Raw genomic sequence first — 14,450 nt, 5'->3', positions numbered from 1 at the left:
CCTCCCGACCCCCCCATACCTCTCGTCTTCTTCCTCCCACATGCCTCGTTATTCAAATTTCCCTGCTGTCAGCCCGCATTAGCAAATCACTACGATTTGTCAGCTGCCTTAATTGCTGGAGGTGCCTTCTCTTATTAGGCAACACCCCCTTAGCTCGTTTGTTCCTTCCACGAAGACACGCGTCTGCAGAAGCTTGTGTACACCTTCGGATTTTTTTTCCTTCATTTCCCTTGGCCTTTTCTATCCCTCTCCCTAATTGCCGGCTGACCGAAGTGGGCAGGCTGCTGATCGATAACCTCACTCTCACCACTGGACAACAGTGGGGATAAAGAGCTAAAAGCACGCGAGGACCAGGATAGGGGAGGTTTGATTTCTGCTGGTACTAATGTTTGAGATTCATATTAGTCACTTACAGCCACAATGCCTCTCATGAGTGTGATCTGACTTGACTTTGTCGATGTTGGATCACTAAGCTATTAGAACAACAAAAAATTTGATGTCCAAAGAGAATGTAAAAGTTGTGTTTGTAGAGGTGCGTATTATACTGAATTGCAAGGGCCATCACTATATCTATATGTACAGTACTCAAACACAGATTACGTCTATGCAATATTTGGCAGGGTGATAAAAGGCCATATTTACACAGCAGGTCTTGATGTGCAATTCCAATTTTTTCGATGAAATCCAATCTTTTTTTTTTGCCATGGTTGTTCATACTACTAATTAAGTGAGACCACAATCAGACTTCTGTGTGAACAGTTTACGACTCAAGAGCAAACCATACGAGTAGAAGATTGCAGATGTCATACAGCAGCGCATTGGTTACAGAAGTAGTAATGTAAGTTGCTGAGCTACGGGAGCCGAGAGAATTGTCACATCATAAGACAAAAGAAGTTAAGAAAAAAGTGAGCAAAACTAATATCATTGGCCATTTGTGGAACAGTGACTGCAACTTCTGCAGAGAAATCTGTTTGGATGTGTAGTCAGAACCAGCAGTGGTGGGATTGTGGATGCACTTCACAGACACAGACTTCTTTCATAATTTATTTCCATAACAAACACTGCCTTATTCAGAAATTGTGTATGTCCAGATCTACAGTGACTGGTTTATTCTGGTGCAGAATTATGACTCGCGTCTCAAATCAATGACGTAAAACCTGAATAAAATGCAACATGACCATTTAGACCTCATGCGCTTTGAGAATAGAATCTAAAAGCATTAAGCTAGGAGGCATTATCTGCAAGTTCCTACACCCACACACACACACAAAAGAACTATAGCTGTGATTAAATCTTTAAAGTTTGCTGGATTGTACAAAATATAATGAATGCAATTACTACATGCTGTTTGAAAATAATGGGTGTACTAAGATGATTTTATGAAGAGATTAGCTTTAATCTTAGAAGTACTAGTGGACTCTGTATGTTTAGCCATACAGTCAGAGCCATAAAAAAATTGCAAGGATTTCTAAAAAAAAAAAAAAAAAAAAAGAATCAAGACTGAAGAGAACTTGTCAAAAGGACAAATGGTAAATTTCATTGTCCGGTTGCGACATCCTTAAATAAAACCTATACATTCTCCTTCCCACACATGATCGTCTTGATAACAATGACTGCTGTATTCTACTTGCATTAGGTAGATAGTAGTTTATATCAGCATGTTTTCTCTAAAAGCACTTTGTTTTAAGTATGCTGTGGATTGACCGATCCTGTTTCGCTCCAGTATACTGGCAGATGTGCAATATTTATACACTGATCTGAGCCATTTCTTAGGAAAACATTTCAAGTAAGTATTTGTAAAAAGTAGGCTTAAGCTAAAAAAAAAAAAAATTTTATTGTTTGTTTTGATCCATTTTTATTTCAAAAAGAAAAAGGACTCAAGTTTCTTGTGAATTAAATATAAATGAAGGTCTGGCTTTTTTATTAGATTTGTAGAGTGCCTTTAAGTAGTGCAGACATACCAACATTCATACCACTTACACACTTTCGAGTGTGTAGTGGGAGCTTAATGGTACAGAACCATACTGCACTCAGCATTATGATGTTACTTCGTGATGGTAGGGATAATTTCAAGGTCAAGCGACCTGATTATAGTCACTTATTTGACACAGCATAACATTATGAGAGTAGAGTTGAATCAATGCAAGGTCTGGGAAAAAGAACTACCCAATACCTTTTCACAGTTTTAGACGGGTAGTAAGTGACAAAAACATCACAGAATGCAAACAAGGGTTCCACTCCCAGGTTCAGAGGAAAATGTAAATACATATTCCAGTAAAATATTGGGTTAAATTGCAATGATGCCACAATTGTAGAAAATGGTTTCCATTTCTTTTGAATAATCAGTATTTATATATGGTAACACAAAAAAATGCAAAAGGGGATTGTTTACAACTTGTGTTTGGGTTGTCCTTCTCCAGCTACAACACCAATCTCTGTCTAATAAAAATGGCTGCAAGATAACCAGGAAAACATTCATTTGTGATGTAATTTCTGCAAATATGAACAATTAAGCCACTTTTTTCAAACCCTTTTCCTTCATCACAATTGTCCTATGCTTTAGCATGTCAGCCAATGAAAATACATCAAATGTGGGCATCAAGGGTCATGAAAGCCCATTCAATGGGTCAGATGTAGTTACTGGTAGGATTTGAATATCTGGCACTTATAATAAATATTCCAATACATATTACATCCCAGCAGTTGTTTGATTAGGATGCTGCATATACTAATGCAATGACAGCTGGATTCAATTTCTTGTACAGCAATATTATAATGAGTTTGTTCTGAGGTAATATACTAAAAACCACTTTAACCAGTTCCTAATGAAAACTTGAGACTACACTTATAATTGTGATCTGCAACATCTTCTCTGTACTGTCAATTTCAAGGTAAATCCCTAGGGGTGTTATAGGATGCTGCAGTTAGGGTTATCAAACTGGCACAAAAAATGTTTCTGCTTTTAATGCCGTTTTGCTGATTAATTCTGTCTGCATTTTTTGGAAAAAAGCTAAAGAATCTAAACCAGCACATCGAGCCAGCCACATCCTACATCCAGTCCTTGCTCACCTGCTGCTTCTGGCATCAGACTGGATCCCAAAGTCATCTGAGAACATATAAAGATTTAAGAAATATTTGGAAATGTTCTGCATGGTACTTACCCTTTGGTATAATACATTATTTATTGTTAATGATATGCAATAGTTTGTGTGTAAAACAAACAAACAAAAAAGTTAGAATTTGGCTGTCTCTTACTTGGAAAAGTAATTACTCGCTAAAAAGATTCAACAACACAGTGTTCCTATAAAAAATATCAAGTTTCAACCAGACATCAGGAATCAGGAAGAGGTTCGGTTGTAAGGAGCTATAAAGATTAAGCTTAAATTACAGCCAGTTGTCTGTGACCACAAAGTCTCCTTCGGTCTAAAAAAAAAAAAATGCAACTAAAGACCGGATTAAAAACAAACCAATCCACTGCTGTAAGATTCTAGGACATGTGTGCTAAATATTTATGCAGTGCATGGGTCTAATTCTTTGAACCATTCAAACAGCCAGTGATGACAGGTTGCTGCCACCCTTGCGTTTGCAGAGATTAAACAGTTTGCCGGGTTGAGTGGCCCTTGACTGCACAGCTCAGACGAGAGCTGCTGACGGCCGGAGCACATGTTAGCGTCGAGATCTGCGGCAGGCTGAAACGAAACATGGGGGGCGCTGGTCAGAACGTCCCACCCAGACCCGCCGCAGTCTGCTCCGCTCACCCCGGGATGCCTGCCCATACATTAAGATGTGGTCTGGAGCTCTCACAGGAACACAGCGTGGAGAGGCTGGATGAGAGGGATCGGGTTTACAGTGCAAACCGCAGACCCACAGTCTGCCTCCTGTACTGCCTTCCTGCACTTAGCCGTACTAAATACACAGCTGCTGGTGTGTGTGTCTGTGCGCGCGCGTGTGCAAGTCCGGTGTTTCTGTACGGGCTGCATGTATGTGGGGTAGAGATTCAGAATGCTTTTATCAAGCAAAACTAAATGCAGGTGGGAAAAAAAACAACAATTTAAAATGCATGATAGTTCAGTAATTAAATTCATTCATATGAGCAAAAGCACCTTCTAGGTGTAGAACACATACTTAAAGTTAAGTCACAGTGAGCCTGTACTGATTTCAGCCAACAGGCATGAACTCAAAACATTGTTGGGGGTAGGGTGGAGGGTGGCATGACTGAGGGATACAGAAGAGGGTTAGGCAAATGAGCACAGCTTAATTGATACTTCTCCCAGTCAGAGGACCAGCATTTATGCATTTGAGTCTGTTCAAAAAGCTCTCCACCTAAACTCCACTAAAGCATATTAAGGCCATTGCAGCATGAAATTCTCTCTCCATCATAAAACAGCATGGGTAATTCATATATTTATTAATTTTAAGAGCTATGTTACCAGCTGTTAAAAAAGGAACCGTGTGGGTTTAAAAATCAGATCAAGTTTCTCATGAGATGGGCAGATAATTTAAGAAAGTGTGGCAACAAGGCAAGGCTGGTTTATCAACAGCTGTGGTTTCTAAACCACAAAAGATGTTTCCTCATATGCAGTTCTTCTCTGCTTTTATAGAGTACAGAGTATTCTCCCTCCTCTCTTCCTCACATGTGCCATCTTGTTGCATCACAAGACGACACATTTTGTTTAAAAACAATTTCAGGCCTCTTATGGTGTAGACTAGAAACTAAAGAAACATCACCCATCATTCTCATTAACGTAGCAGTGTTTAAAAGCTGGCAAGCAGTGAGTTTGTCTGTCTAGTAGGTTGGCTACCTGAGCAGATAGTCTGACTAACCAAACAGCTTTTATCACTTTATTAAACTCTTATTGCATATAAAAGGTAATTTAGACAGAGATTCACCAAGAAATTGGTCTGAAACTCAAAATCCCAATCTTTTTATAAGGGAATGCACCAGACTATGTTAACAGTCTTCAGTGTAGAAGTTGTTACCGAGGGAAAACCCACAAACCTATGTAATCTCAGAACCAGAAAATATTGTTTGCATTTTCTGCATGTCAAGACATGCCTGCGACTGATTAAGATATGAGAAAGTCAGAAACTTACAGCAGATAACAGGAAACATGCATGCATTGTTTTTATTCTTTTGACATTTTGATTATTGTCCATTATGGTGGATTTAGAAATGCTGACAGCCTTCTGAAAATCTCAGAATTGGGATAAGCATCTGCATTTTTTTATACCCACCACCAAGACTGCAGGAGTTTTTATTTTGTACTGCACACTAGTTGTTATTCTAGGACTTACAATGTCAACTCTAATCATTTTTGCCTTTGTTTTTAAGTATTAATACAACTCTTGTCAGTTGCCCTGCGACAGACTGGCGACCTGTCCAGGGTGAACCCCGCCTCTCGCCCGGTACGCTAGCTGGAGATGGGCACCAGCAACCCTCCTGACCCCACTGAGGGACAAGGGTGTAAGAAAATGGATGGATGGATGGACAACTCTTGTCATGGCAACCAATCTCTCACATGGCATGTAGCTAGTACAACTAATAACCAATTGTAGCTGGAAGGCTATAAACAAATATTTTTGCCATTGTTACAGTTCTCAGATAAATCAAAAGGTGCCAAAATCGCTGTGGGCAAACCAAAACTTTACAATTCAAAATCGAGACAGGAAATTGTCTAAAAATCTTAATCAGTGCATCTAAAAATAAGCATGTTTACTTGAAAACTTGAAATTTAGAAGGTCAGAATTTGCATATGCTATATATTAAATTCAATAGTTATTTGGGGAGCATGAAGACATAATTCTTGTCTGTTTAGAAATTAAGCAGTTCGTTCAGAGTTTTATTCACTGTCACACTGAAACAACCTCACACCATATTTAGTGACATTATAGATGGAACAAGATAAGTTCACGTACAACTCCTGATGAGGGGGAAGCACATGTTTCCCCTCATAAGGGTTGCAAATTTTTGACCTGCTGCTGGCATCCAATAATCATGAGATCCACACACAAAGACAGTCAGGAAAGTTGGACCTTGTTTGAGGGGGGAAAAGGGGGTTGGGGGGTGTTTCCCCCAACAAAACCACTTACAATCTACCTGACCTCCATAAGAAAACAATATATTCACTTAAAAAATAAGTTGATTTGTTTGTGTTTTAAGTGCAATACTTTTCTCCACAGTATTTGTTTTTAATCTATAAGAGAAAGTTCAACAGTTTTGACTTTCTGAGTCTTATAAGACTAACGAACAACTCGTGAGGGTGTGTAAATGTGCTGTATTTCCAGGCTAAAACACCATAGCACTCATTTAAACGTGTGGACTGCAACATAGTAGCTAGCCTACTTACCGGTGGTCGGTTTTGAGGAAACATTGTAGCCGCCGACTTGCGTGTCTCCTGGTGCGTGTTTTGTTTAATTCCTCCTTCCTATTTTGTCTGTTTTCGGACCGAAAGCTTCGTCGAGAAATACACCAGCAAGCCAATGTACTGCTGTGACTCTCACAGAGGCATTTGGCCGGGTTTCAAAGATAATGGCAGAGCTAGTCTCGACTCGCTCCTTCCCCTGCTCAAGGCTCCTTTGTTCTGGGTTATATCTCCAGCCCTACGCCACGCCACACCACGCCACGCCGAGCTCAACGCGCAATAAAGGACCGGGGAGAGGAGAGGAGAGAAACCCGGTCACAGGGAGCTGCCTTTCCAAGAACTCAGCTCCGCTTCCAACGATTCGGTGTTTATAATTGTCTCCTTCTTCGATATGTGTCTCCGTCTGAAGCATAAAGGCCAGAATGAGGAGGAGGCAGAGGGGGGATGCGGTTATAGCTTGTGGCTTCGTAGACGGACACACCACCAGCTCACTCAATACAGCCGCAGCCTCTTTTGTCTCCCTCGCTGGCCTGCTCTCTTTTCACACAATCCTCCCAGTGCCTCCACTTCTCCCACTCCCCCTACTCTGCTCTGATCTGATCCCAACCTCCATGGGACCTTGAATTTCAGTTGCCTGAAAAAAAAAAAACCAGCCCAGGAAACCTAAAAATACGTCTTCTCACACCCCTCTTAAATATGCTTTTTTAAAATTATTTTTCATTGTTTTAGGTTGTACTTATGAGTAAAGATAATTAATCAGCGCACGTGCATGACGCTTTTCTCCAAGTAGCCTGGTGATATTAGGTCTTGTTAGTGTTGCTACCCGCTTCAACCTCGTGCGAATATATAATTGAAAACATATTCGCTCATATGCGACATTTTAATCAACTGAAAATGACTGAAACTCCTTATAAAGAGGAGATTCAAAGGAATTGTGGAGGTGATTGAATGAAATCTCCACGTGGGGCTTGGACTCGGCACAGTAAACATTGGCGGAGTGAGCCAATGAGCGTTGAGAGCCCCCACGTGGGGTTAAGGTGACCGCTTGCTGATTGGACAACGTAGCCAGCACAATGGCTCCACACGTCAATCAATGCGATGCTACAACAGCTCCGTGAGGTTAACCCTTTCCTGGGTGCCTGGAGTGATTGAAAATGCGAGTAGGAGGCTGTGTGGTTGGCGTATCAAGATTCTGTGGTTTCCCCTTATTTCTCTCCACAAACCCGGCAATGCATTTAAAAACCCTCGAATATATTCCTCAATTTATGGAGATAAATTGACTTTGCAGTAACACGTGCAGTAACACTCTTTGACACTGATAAAACAAACTGTTAGAATTCAGAAAAGGGGGAAAAAAAGTGGTGTAACACTTTGCATACACTTTATCAGAGGGGATTTTAATCGGTATAGTTTGTAGAAAAGCTGGTTTCACAGCTAAAATAAATTAAATATTTTCTTAAGGAATCAGCTCATTAGTTAAATTCTAACCATCACACCTTTTCTTGTCTGCCTTTTGTTTCAAGGCTGCATGAAGATAGTGCCACAGGAAAATAACACTCCAGCATTGCCTTACTTAAACTCATAGCCACCAAATCTAACAGGCGATACCACACATGTGCACGACTGATGCAAAATTGACAAACTGTGAGTTAGATATCATGACACGTATCAGAAAAAAAAAACTTTGCTTACTTTCAAACTCTGCAAACACCTCCGTCATCTCAGCATGCCAAATGCTTGGAACTAAAATTTGAATTTGCTGGCATCATATTCTTTCTGAAATGTAATTCCTGGATGCTTACTTAGTTAGATGTTTGATCATAAAATATGAAAAAATAAATAAATTAAAAAAAAATCCCAATGAAGTCTGGGAAAAATTAGCACACTCTGTCCAGAAACAGCAAATCCATGTGATTTTCTTACTGTTTATCTCAGACAAACACTATTCAGGATGGAAATACACCAAAACAACTTACATGCAAAAATGATATGACCAGACTCACTGCTTCACAAAATCTTCTTAACTTCCTCCTAATAAGAATAAAAAAAAATTAACACACTAGAGCAGTGATTCCCAAACTTTTTCTCCTGCGCCCCCCCAGTGGTTTCCAAATATTTTCTGGGCCCTCCCTATGGATTACAAATGGCTGTCTGGTTGAACAATATGTGGGAGGGGGTGGAAGGGGGTCAGAGGATTCTTTGAGACTCCCTGTCCCTGCCCCTGGGAGGGGGAGGGGGTCGACTTTTTTGGGGGCAAAATGAATGTACGTAGCTGAACATAGACAACAACATCGGTAGCCTACAGGCTACTTGTTAAGCTTAAGCTGCTGTATTGATATTAGCTAGCTAGTCATCTTTTAGCTAACTTTACCTGCATCCAGCAACTTTACTCAACTCAGTTGGTTAGTTTGGGGGGAAAACTGTAAAAAGTTCTTTGCGTTTTTGCTGATTTGCTGCCAAGATTCTAACACACACCTGCGTAGCTCCGTACAGCAGCAGCAGGTCTCCTTCCCTGCGGCACAGGTGCATATCCAGCGCGAGTGTCGTAGCGCTCATGTTGCGTTTAAAGGCGGGTCGGAGAAACAGGTTACCACATGTTAACAACGGATTAAACAGTTTTAACTGCTGATAAAAGTGACAGAGGACACAGATATGGAAACCCCTACTGTATCAAATTGACATAGGAATAACAGAGAGTTGGCCATTCTAAGGTAAAAACCCAGCGCATACAGCGTTCATGTTTGGTTTTTTATTCATTCAGATGGCTTCCCGTGCCCCCCCTAGGGGGCGCGCCCCACAGTTTGGGAACCTCTGCTCTAGAGTATGTAGGAAATGGTGTGACATTGGCTTGATTGATTACTGAGATAATTTTATTCATCTGATTTGTGCTTACATGTTAAAAAGTAAGAACTTGTTTTTGTCTGATACATATACTTATAACATAATTGTGAAATAGCAATATGTATTTTATCTATTTTATATTTGTATAACACTCCCCCTTACAACCAAAGTTGGGCTGTATGACAACAATAGCGACAGCTTGCAAGCTTGAGTTTAGCATTAGCATTGCTGCTAAACTAAAACGGAATCCATCCCTCCATCCCTTATCTGTACCCACTTATTTTTGAACAGTCATAGGAGCCAGTGGGGGCTTTTTTAATTTGATACATTCAGTCAGCTTGTTGTGTAAGCCATTCAAACCCCCTTATACGCAGTGATTGAACCTTCTTCTGTGCAGACAAAGATCCTGCATTGCATATCACGATGTACATTGTTATGGGGCAATGCTTTATATTTCCTTGCCATGCTAATCTGCAATATGTATTATATTCAGCCTTACAGCTTACTGAAGAAAATGCATACACCGGATAAAGTAATGATGACTGACTGAATGAACATGTTTGGTTAAATTACCCTCCAAAATGTCTTTTTGATAGTACTGTGAGGCCAAAAACTGGCCAATCTGACCAATTGTAAGAAGTGCCAAGCAAACCAAATATCTTAATTAAGCACCACAGGCGCTTTAATAATAATAATGAAATATTTGCAAGAGTGTTTACAATATGCCCGTTCTGTGCCTACAAAAAAGAGCACTATTTAAGAGCAAAAAGGTAGGAAACTGCAAAAAATTGGTATTCTGGTGGCACGACCCCTTTAGCTGGGCTCATAATTAGAGAAAGAGATATTGAAAAAGCAATTTCTGACAGTGGAAATCACAACCTGCCAGAGGTGGAGTTGGAAAATATAGATGGGTGTGTGTGCATTTATGTGAGAATATGTGTGTGTGTGTGTGTAGGGGGGGAGAGACACAGAGAGAGAAAGAGAGAGAGGAAGAGAGAGAAGCAAGAGGGGGAGGGAGGTAGAGAGGAGGAGGAGAATAAAGGATGAAGGACAGCAGGGGGGATGCTGAGAAAGACGAGCCAGTGGGAGGGTTAGGAGATTGAACGAGAGCGGGAGTGCACACACGGGTGATGGAAAAAAAATGTGTGTGCGTGTGTGTGTGTGTGTGCGTGTGTGTGTGTGTTTGCGAGTATGCATGTGTGTGTGTGTTGATCAGACAAGTGAGGGAATGAAAACGAGAAAGAGAGGAAGAGGGAGGAGTGGAGAAAGAGAGAAAGAGGGAAAGAAAGAAAGATTTTATTGCCATTTTTCCCATGAATTTTAATGCACAGCACTCGCCTCCCTCCAGGATTCTGGGATCACATTTATTAGAAAAAAAAAAACTCATAAGGAATGCAGTGCTTTTCAGTCTGCTGCTGCACAGTGGGATGCTTCATGTTGTGTGTGTCTTTTGTGTGTTGTTGTTGTTGGTCCTGAGAGTGGCAGGATGTATGAGTCTCCACTGCATGGTGCAAGGGTGGGGGTATGATAATATAGATGCTAGAAAATGATAAGTGAAGGACACATATTATTGCTATTGGCAGGTCAGATGAAGGAGTATGCCAGGTGTGTGTGTGTGTGTGTGTGTGTGTGTGTGTGTGTGTGTGTGTGTGTGTGTGTGTGTGTGTGTGTGTGTGTGTGTGCGTGTGTGTGTATGTGTGTGTGCTTTGGCTGAACTCCAGTGACTGAACAAACTACAGTTCTCTTCTCACTTCAACAGCCCAGAGCATAAATATGGCTCTTGATGGGAAACTGTAAATCCACATTTTCATTTATGTTTTCAGCTCATTTGCATAGTTAGTATACTTTTTTTGTACAACACAGATTGAGTGAGTCAAAGCAAACATGTCACTTGTCTCAAAGTAGAAGGACAATCCCACTGAAAGTCTTTGTACCAGTCCTGCATTCAGTGCTCAAGATGCATGTAGAGGTTGAGGGGTTTGAGTTAAACTGATAAAGATACCGGACCTTTGTAATAATAATAATTTTTAAAAAAAACTCAGATGAAGCAAAGCATCAAGCTGGGATTGATATTAGAGTTAAATGATGACCCAGTGTCATCATCAGTGTGAGCCAACCCACCGGTTTGTTACTGTTAGATCTACGGACACTTTGGTTAAGGAGAGTAAACACTGTCCTTTAGAGGAGTTATTGAGAAATAACTTCAGGATTGTTTTCTGAAGTGCAGTAACTTTCACCTGACTGTGACTGACATCATATCCCCACTCTATATTCAAATAAAAGCAATTTAAGTTTTATACACATCCTGCTTTTTCAAACAGGACTATTTGTCTCTGTACACTCCTTTCTTTGCTCTGACTAACATCAGGGCTTTGCGATGGCCACCCCACAACATAGATTTGTTGTCCTTAAGCCACTTTGTAACTACCATTGAGAAATGCTTAGTGTCATTTGTCCATTTTTTTTACATCTCGTTTCCTAAGGGCCGATGTCTTGACACGTTGCTTCATTATTTGTGTGTAATATTTCCACACAACATGATGCTGCGACCTTATCACATCACAGTCAAGATCTTTTCTCATGGCCAGGATGATTTAATAAAAGACATGAGACATAATTTCCACCCAACTTGCATCTTTGTCTGATCAAGTCTGAACAATGCAGAACACACCCCTAGTTAAGCCTCTCAAAGTTACTCCTGTTATTTTTAATAGAATAACTCTATAATGAGGACATTTTGATTTAAAAGCTAAGACACCCTCTTAGGTATGGACAATAATAATGAATCCACTCCTCTTATTAATTTCTCCTATTTGCGTCCCATTTCATCATCATCCCTGTATACTGCTAAGGTAGACTCTCTACAGTCATGAATGAAACATGAATTTGATTTTTTTATTCTTCTTTTGTGAAGAAAAATCTTAAGAGCATACACCAATTTTGAAATTGACAAACTAAAAATTGTGTAAATACTTGGGACAGAGGATGGTCATCGATTGTGTAGGTGATTTTAAACACAAAATAATTGTCTGTAATGGAGAATACATGACATGTTTTCCTTTTTGCCCTATAGAGACATTTGTACAATGAAACTAATGAGAATGTGTAAGAAATAAGGGTAAGTAAGAGACACAACTCTTTCTTTTGAGTACACTGACAGGTACAACTTATTTTTTTATAAACAAATTTGTTGTACTCACTTTTGATTATTTGCTGTCAATGACCAAAAGTACGTATACACACATACAAGTTTCAATTGTATGAGTCTATGGGTTTTAAGAGGTATATTTTTTGTATTTTTTTTCTGTCAGATTATTGCAAATCTGCTTTGTGTTTTAGGGGAATAGAAAGGTACACTGCTTCAAGTAAATGGTCTAACATTATCTTTCTACACATCTGAAAACGTAGCAAACATAACGTGAACACCGGCAAAGCCATGGTGTCACCATGTTTGGACTTCTCTAAATATTGCAAGGCGGAAGGGCAAAACTTTAGAAACATAACATACTTTGCAAATAAGCATCATCGCAAAAGATGCTAAAGTGGACGAGCGTTTTTCCTGGTCATTGTCTTTTCTCTTAAAAAAACATTGTATTAAAAAACTGGAGCGTGAGAGCTGTGTATCTTTGTGGTGTTTCTGCAACCAAGATCAATCTTGATAATCTGACAATACTTCAGAGCATCAAAGGTATTCGCAAAAGTGTGTTTTACAGTGCAAATGTAGTTTATAAAGGCAGCCCTTCAAAATAAAGACTAAGACCATTACTTAACACTTTGAAACATACCTTAAAAATAGTGTCTACAAATATGCAAAGGAGGTTCATATCTATCATATTTCTAAAAGTAAAAATGTATTATTGTCTGCAGACTCCGGGCGCCTGGCCTGGATGAAAAACATTGATGCTTCCACTTTTTCCTGTCCTCTGAACCTCTTCCCAGTCTGCCCAGTGCTATCCGGTTTAAGGCTGAGTGCGGTTCCTGACTAGTAAGGACCTGAGTGACGGGAAGACAATGCCACAGTGTTGTCACGATGACCATCCCTCCTCATCTTCACCCCCATCTCTCCACTGCCTCCCCCCAGCACCCCCTTCTCCTCTGTTCCTCATCAGACAAGCTGGGTGTCAGCACAGAGACGGCATGGTGATTTATTGGTCTGTGCTCCTCAGGGACCCCACCTCCTAGCACTCACTCTCATCCACACACAATCTCAGAGCCCTCCCACACCCCTCTCCTCACACTCCCTCCTCCACCCTCAATTTTTCCCACCCACCCCCGACTCTTCCCATCCGCCCCCCAATCCATTCTCTCCCCTTCTGTCCTCTCCTGCTGCATGGCCCCTGAGGGAAAAGAAGAGGTAATGACCCACATCAGCAGCAGCTATTCTCACATGCACACATACACACACACACACACACACCTCCTACACCCCCCCAGCAGGCAGATACAAATAAATATCCTCTGTGACACACATACGCACACGTACGCTCACATAAAACAGGCGCTGACACATTTACGCCCACAGGCATGTGTATCTGGGATCTCAGGAATTCCATTGCTGTGCCGTAACATTATTGTGTTCCTGCTCAGAAGTCCTCTGCAGACTTTGGCCTGCAAAACGTGACACAGAGGCTATTGATAGTAAGTCTTTTTGCAATGTTTTCATTTGTAAACAGGACAGTGATTTCATCACAATCTGTTGTAGACCCTGCAGACGGAGTGTAGCCTTTCAATTTTCACAAGAATTTCATCAATCTGAACAATGGACAGCTTTTAAATTCTTCAAATTCTTCATAGTAGGGTGGAATAAGAGCTTCTGTCTATTAGCTTTCCTTAAGATAGTAGCACAATTTTGTCATACAATTCTCTCAAATGGGTCAGTTTTGAAATAAAACTTTATGCGATAACAAAGTCCCTACACAAGACCATCAGGATGATTCACATTCTCACTTGTTTGATGACTTTTATTTATTATTTTTCAAATGGCTAGGTGAGAAACGCATCGTTTCAAATGTTGACTTTTAATACAGGCAGCTAATTCACACTGAAGGCAGAGGTGAAATTTGAGCATTGACTTGCAAATGCTACTGACAGAGCTCTGTGTGCGCCGTCACTCATCACACAGCAGAGTGATGCTCTTCTTCTAGAAGTGTGCTGCAGGTCTCCACTTTGCCTGAGTGCTGGCAGACAGAAGAGTGCAGTTCAGGTGCTTGTCTAAATGTTTTTGGACCTATTACTGGAATGAGTATA

At 40.5% G+C, this 14,450-nt stretch overlaps 1 protein-coding gene across 2 annotated transcripts in view; it reads right to left on the bottom strand.

The window, feature by feature from the left end:
• The window catches only part of tle2a (TLE family member 2, transcriptional corepressor a), a 48,156-nt gene extending 41,165 nt beyond the window's left edge, over positions 1 to 6,991 (bottom strand). Inside the window, exon 1 of one of the 2 annotated variants that reach the window (XM_008406953.2) lies at positions 6,348 to 6,991. In XM_008406953.2, the coding sequence (XP_008405175.1) occupies positions 6,348 to 6,371 (24 nt within the window). In that variant the 5' untranslated portion in view covers positions 6,372 to 6,991. The remainder of the gene's footprint in view (positions 1 to 6,347) is intronic. The other variant, XM_008406955.2, reaches the window with a different exon arrangement.
• Positions 6,992 to 14,450: the final 7,459 nt, after the last annotated feature.

Source organism: Poecilia reticulata, linkage group LG4 (genome assembly GCF_000633615.1).
Source record: "Poecilia reticulata strain Guanapo linkage group LG4, Guppy_female_1.0+MT, whole genome shotgun sequence".
Taxonomy (NCBI): domain Eukaryota; kingdom Metazoa; phylum Chordata; class Actinopteri; order Cyprinodontiformes; family Poeciliidae; genus Poecilia; species Poecilia reticulata.
This window is presented reverse-complemented; position numbering and strand designations above follow the sequence as displayed.